Raw genomic sequence first — 6621 nt, forward strand, 5'->3', positions numbered from 1 at the left:
AGCTTACTTTCCGTTATGTACAAGGTATATACTAAGGTAATCGTTAATAGAATCGAGACAACCTTAGACTGCAGCCAAGCAAAAGATCAAGCAGGTTTTCGGAAAGGCTACTCATATCCATATTATCGGCCAGGTGATAGAAAAGTGTTCGGTTTATAGCCGGCTTTTATACATCAGTTCAGTTCAGTTCAGTCGTTCAGTCGTGTCCGACTCTTCGTGACCCTATCGACCATGTCACGCCACGCTTTCCGGTCTCTCACTATCTTCCTATACATAGCATTAATTAAATACGTAAAAGCATTTGACTCAGTCGAAAATTCGGCAGTTATGCAGGCATTGCGAAATCATGATGTAGAGGAGCCGTATGTGGAAGTAGTGAACGATATCAATAGTTGCTGAACAGCAACCATAATTTCTCATAAAGGAAGTAATAAAATTTCCATGCAAAGGAAGATGTTAGGCAAGGGGGCACGATCTTCCTACTACTATTCATAGCTTGGTTAGAGGAAGTATTCAGAGACTTGGAATGGGAGCAGTTAGGGATATGAGTTGACGGAGAATACCTGAGTAGTCTGCGATTCACCGAACGTTGCTTGGCTAAGTAACTCAAGGAATGAATTGCAAAGAAAATTAATGGCGTAGACAGGAAAAACAGAAAGGTAGGCTTAAAAATCAATATGCAGAAGACTAAGGTAATGTTCAACAGCCTCGGGAAGGAACAGCCGTTTACGTTAGGTAGCGAAGCACTGGAAGTAGTAGGTGAATATGTCTACTTAGGACAGGTAATAACCGTCGATCCGGAGCATGAAGGGAAAATAACCAGGAGAATGAGATTGGGAAGGAGCGAATTTGTCAATTAAGTACTCGAAGATTATTACTAGTAGCTTACCGGTATCACTCAAGAGGAAAATACACAACAGTTGCAACTTACCTGTAGTCACCTATGAAACTGAAAAGTGGCGGCTAACTTGAAGGGTTCTACTAAAGTTGAGAACAACGTTAGAGAGCCTTGAAACGCAAAATGGTAAGTGTAACGTTAAGAGACAGGAAGCGCGCTGAGTGGGTTAGAGAAATAACTCGAGTTATTTCAGAAATCAAGAAAAAAAAAATGGGTATGGGTAGGGCATGTATTGCGAGGAGAGGACAACATGTGGTCGCTTGGGGTAACAAATTGCATACCAAGGGAGAGAAAGCGTAGCAGGGGCGGCAGAAAGTCAGGTGGGCGAAACAGGTTAAGAAGTTCGCAGGGCCAAGTGGATGCACCTAGCACAGGACCGGGTTAATTGGAGGAATAGGGGAAAACATTCGCTCTGCAGTAGGCACAGTCCGGCTGATGGTGATGAAAATAGGCTTTTCCCATCCTATTGCACCATCTGCAGCGTGGCAACCCTTTAGGCTGCGTTGTGAGGGAGATATTTACCTCCGTGTCGCGTATAATACAGCATGTCGTTATGCGAAATTTAGCCAGTCAATGGCGACGCTTGAATTCAGCTGGAGAAAATGAATTCGCCTGTGTCGACTGGTTTCTTTGCATACCCTGTGGCGTTGAAAAGGTAAGGTGCCCGTCAAAATTAGAGCGTCAGCAAAATTGTGGTAACGATAGGACTACAGTACATTTTGTGACGAAAGCGGAAGTAAGGTCCTCTTCCCGTTTGGTAGGTGGCGGCAGGATTGGCGTTATAGTATACTGAGTGTTACGACGAATGCAATGGACTGTAGTTGAAAACACGGGCCGTGTAAATGACTTTTATAGAAATAAAGCTACAATTACGTTATTCCTGGAGCAGCAAGCACCGAAGACCTGAACTCAAGCCATATATATATAGTGATCTGGAAAACGTTCGACATGCACGGAGCTAACGTTTGCTGACCGACTCCCAGTGTCAGGAGGTAGTGGGATCGACTCCCGCGGCTAGCCGATTATCTGCCAATTTCCTCGAACAAGCCATGGCTCGGCCTGGTGCTTCGCTTCCCAGGGATTGGGAAAGAGCCTACGACTTTGAAAAGCCTACGCTCTGGACTTTGACAGGCGCTCTTTTCCCAAGCATATTGCCCTAGAAGAGCAGAGCAGCAGGGCGATGGAAATCTTGTATCCACAGGAAAAAAGGTGGCCCCCCCCGCGGCACTGGGCACAAAACCTATCACCTCCTAGGCGGATGCTCTACCACAAGGCAACTGCATTAAAGGATTTAATCGTAATTCCAGTTTGAACGCTGAGCTCAAAAGCTGGGCAGATTACGCTAGATAGTATTACGTGTACAACGTACATTGCTCTGACCGCTCCTCAAGCTGATTGTGTTTTCTAAATCCCGCCATACTAAAACACATGGACCCGCCATTCACGAGTAGGTGCAAATTCTGCGGGCAGTATGCTGACCTATACCCCATGGTGTGGGCCTACCAGCAAAATACAAAAATAAAAGCTATAAGAGAGCCAACTAGGGATTGCTGGGAGGCGGCCCTGTCCAGCTCGGACCTGGAGGCCCAGCGTGTCCTGGTCCAGAGAGCTCGGGCAGCGGCGGCGGTCAATGGCGTCCAGGAATAGGATCTGCCACTCAGCTCAACCAAACGCACCTCCCTTCCCAAATCATATCATCGTAAATAATTGTTTTCTCCTCCTCCTCAAGCTGATGGATTAGCACACAAATTAATTTTATGAGCATCCGCATTATGGGATAGGAGGAGCTTATTAACATGCGATCAAAGCACGAACTAACTAATCCAATTCGGTCTTAGTGTCTACAAGAGAAGCGCACACGAAGGGTGAAAGGCGGAAATTTTTACTGAGCGCAAGGAAGCTTCTGTTGCCGCTGCAGAGACCAGATTCCGTCGTTGGCAGGAGCAGCCATCCTACTTGTCGGGCTTGTCGACGATCGGCACTTCATTGCCGTCGACGATGCGACGTACCATCTTGTTGTTCTGGTACTCCTCGATGGTCTCTACGCCGTTCTCGAGGATGATGCGACGCTCGAACTTAATCTTCTCGACAGGGGGCTTGGGCACGGCAACGAGGATGTTTCGCGTCTGGCCCTTCTCGTCGGTGATCTCGTAGCTGGCTACCTCGTCCGACACGGTGGTCTTTATGTGGTACTGACCGCCGCCGTACACGGTCAGGCTGCCTGCCAGCACGTTGTCGGTGCCGAGCGTTACTTCGCCCACTTCGATGCGCGGCTCGTCGTCCTTGCCCTGCTGCTGGATGACGCCGATCACGGGCTTGATGTGCGTCTCGTGCACGCAGATGCTCGAGTTGCTCATGGTGGCTGCTGCTGGTTATCACTGGAGCCTGTTGGACCTAGCCTGCACCCTTGGGGTGTGCGGTCCTTCTGCGGGCGCCAGAGTACAAAACTGTGAGCTTGCTTGGAGGTACCCAATTCCCCCCCCCCCCCCCCCCCTCTCCTTCCCAGGAAAAGAAACAAAGTTTAACTCGCAGCGATAATCACACTTTCGCTATTTTCTCAAATTTAACTCTAATCCTGTACGCTCATATGAATACCCATTGAACCTCTGTTAGCTACTTAAGAGCTTTAACGCGGATATAATACATCAATGTGAATAAAATATTGAAGCGGAAAGCGTCCTTCTTATTAATGATGAACTGATGCAGGGCGACCCTAATTGCTGGTTACTGCTGAAGGTGAGCAAATTGGAGCTAATTTTATATGCGAAGTGGGCAGTAGACCGTCCATTGCAACAGAAATTATGTGTGAGTTCTCTAAACTACGTCTTGGGTCTTTACTGGTACCCAAGGCTCCAGAAAAGTGCCCTTGAAAATATAAACTACATCGTTTCTGCCTGGTAGCATTGCAAACGTTCTGGTTACTAGCGGTGTACAATTCCTTTGGGTGCGATGTTCTATGAGATAACTTTCGATTTAAAGGATACGCGGGGTACTGGTTCTTAGCTCGGCGTTATGCTGTGACTAAGTATCGGTCACAAACCTCGTCTAGCAATTCGCACTCGGTAATGGCTAGACGGCGGAGGTACTGATGAGAAACCAACACGAAAATACCAACTCTGAACAGAAACGGAAGGCGGCTTACAAATGAATGTTTGACGATATAATTTACTTGTCCTGAAAGACCAACAGGATGTCATCAAATATTTACACTGAAAGCAGCGATCATTGTACATGCAGCCGGCGTTAGGTGATGATTTTTTTCTTTCCAGGGCTGTAGCGAGAGGTTTAACGGACGACGTTATCTGCACACGCGGAGCAAGTGAGTCGCGAACGAAATCTGCGCTTCTCAAAACTGTAGCTGCTTCTTAATTTTTTTATGATCTTGAATTTCAAATGCGACTTCATGAAAAAATAAAGCTTTAGTTATTTTATTCACACGCTATATTGATAAAAAAAGTTAGTAAACGGCTTCTTGACGTTCAAGTAGCCAGGGCGCGCGTAGCCCTGTGTATTGATGGCGACGCTGGTGTATCGAAGCGCTCGCTGCACGCTTGCATTGAGCGCGGCATGGCACAGATACCTCGGAAATTTGGTTTTGCAGCTACTGCTGTACAACGGGCATACGGCTGAATTAAGGTGTTTTTCTAGGGCCAAACTAGTCACGTCGCTGCAAGGAAAACTATAAATACTGTACAGTTTACGTGCAGAAAATCAAACTCGCGAATACAGGGCCGGAATTTCGACGCGTTTCCTTCGGTGCAGCACTTGGCGTTTCCGCTTCCCGGTGAGTGGTTGTAGATGAAAACTAACCGTGAGCGGAGGTTAAGGAAAGAAAGACTAGCTCAAACAGCGGTAATGCAAGTGAAACAGTACTGTTAGCGGTCGACTAGAGCAAAAAGCCTACATTTAGTACACACTTGATTGAATACGGTTGGCTAGGCTTCACTATATTTATTGAGCAAGAAAAACTGGAGAGATGTAGCGATCGCTGTAAAGATATAAACCATGATCTAGAATAGCGTGCGTGCTGATGCCAGTGCTTTTTTTATCTCAGCCGGTTAGCACTAGGGAAAGATATACCCATGGAGGTTTTCATCAATATCTAATGCTACTATTCAGCTTGATTTCCGCAGAATCCAGCAGTTTTGTTATGTTTGCAGCTAAGTCTCGCAAGTAGCTGCAAGTATACGTCCTCAGTTCGTGCGTCGGCTAGAGGTTCAGCGCGTTCGACACGTCTTAGAAGACCACGATGCAGCCCGGGCACGTGACTCGCCGGCAGTTCTGGCTGGGTGTGCTCTCAACCTCCGAGCAACACTAGCATATGCTTATGACCTAGTTTACTCTAGCTGGGCGAAATAGGTTAGCTGGTTAGGCAAGATGAGGATATCGGCGCATTAAGCACCTTCACACCTAAGAATGGGGTACAGACCGGCTATTGCTCTCATCATCATTTATGCTTTTTTTTTTCTTTGGGGGGGGGGGGGGGGGGGGGAAGGGAAGGGGTACGCCAGACAGTATCGGAAATTCCTCTCAATGGGCGTCAAAGTTTGATGGCAAACTTCTACGTCGGTTGTCCTGCGGTGTCGCACGAAAAACTGCGTGGCCACGGGTGCATGTGCGAGCCGAGGCGATGCAAGCCTGCGTTGACTACCTGCCGAATAAGTCTTCTTGGCTTAGTGTTCTAGTGTGAATTAAATACTAGAGTGCATTGTACGGCGTAAACTACAACACGCTGCCTCGCTGCCGCCCTGAGATTGCCGCTAGCCACCTAAGGGGAACTGCACGAATATGAAATATTCTGTGACCCCTTTTGCGGTACTCGCGCCTTCAGACAGGGCACTACCGTTAGCAGGTCGTCTGCCAGAGTTATACTACGGTTGCTTATGCGCCATAAGACTACATAACTAACTAAAGCTGCGGCGTGTGGAAAAGCGAAATGTACGGAGACATGGCAATTAGCGACGAACACTCCGAGGTAATACGATTGATTGCACAGAGTCGCTTCGTTCGTTGCTTCGCCTGCTCCCAGCGGCGAAATCCCATTGGGTTATCTTCGCCCCGCTGCACTGTTCCACTTACGTATTACACGAAAAGGCCGCATCGGCTAGGAACTGTTTTGCCAAGGCGAGATTGGCGCAGAGCTAAATTAGGAGAGCTGCAAACTTGTTAGGGAATCCTTCCTTCACATATTACCGGAACCGCCGCCGACTCTGGGCTGCGTGCACGCCCTCAAAGAACGGCATACACTCTAATGATAGCATGATGAACTCCACTTTTCCGCCTTTTCCTGCTCTTATGCCGTCCAAGAAGACAGTGGGCTGAAAGAGGAGCATGCAGCTGCAGGAAGTGAGCGAGCGAAACTATTCTTGTGTTGTCGGCAGCCAAGCGTGTCGAAAACATGGGATCCAACTGCGTTGACCTGGACGTTTCAAGTTAGGTACGAGCCATTTGCCGCTTCACTGTCCCAATGAATGTCGCGAATGCTTCAATCCGCCGTTACGTGATCGCCTTAAGAGTACTTCACTGTATAGGCCTCACTTTGCTGCTTACTGACACTTCTATTCTAACACACTGGCAAAGTCGCGAAAAAGTCCAGAGTGAAACACTGCATTCCCATTGAAGCTTTCTGCCAGTTAAGGAAGAGTTAAAGCTATGGGTGGTCGACAGACACATTCTCGAAGCAACGGCCAACATGTGAGAGCTCTGTTTAAGCGAGAATTCGC

General features: G+C 47.8%; 1 protein-coding gene across 1 annotated transcript; it reads right to left on the minus strand.

Moving 5' to 3' along the window:
• Positions 1 to 2850: 2850 nt before the first annotated feature.
• On the minus strand, positions 2851 to 3255 carry LOC146202357 (uncharacterized). The gene has a single exon (XM_084601025.1). The coding sequence runs from the start codon at positions 3253 to 3255 to the stop codon at positions 2851 to 2853; it is 405 nt and encodes a 134-aa protein (XP_084457151.1).
• Positions 3256 to 6621: the final 3366 nt, after the last annotated feature.

This window comes from Amblyomma maculatum, chromosome 1 (genome assembly GCF_055883805.1).
Source record: "Amblyomma maculatum isolate TAMU_Amacu chromosome 1, ASM5588380v1, whole genome shotgun sequence".
NCBI lineage: Eukaryota > Metazoa > Arthropoda > Arachnida > Ixodida > Ixodidae > Amblyomma > Amblyomma maculatum.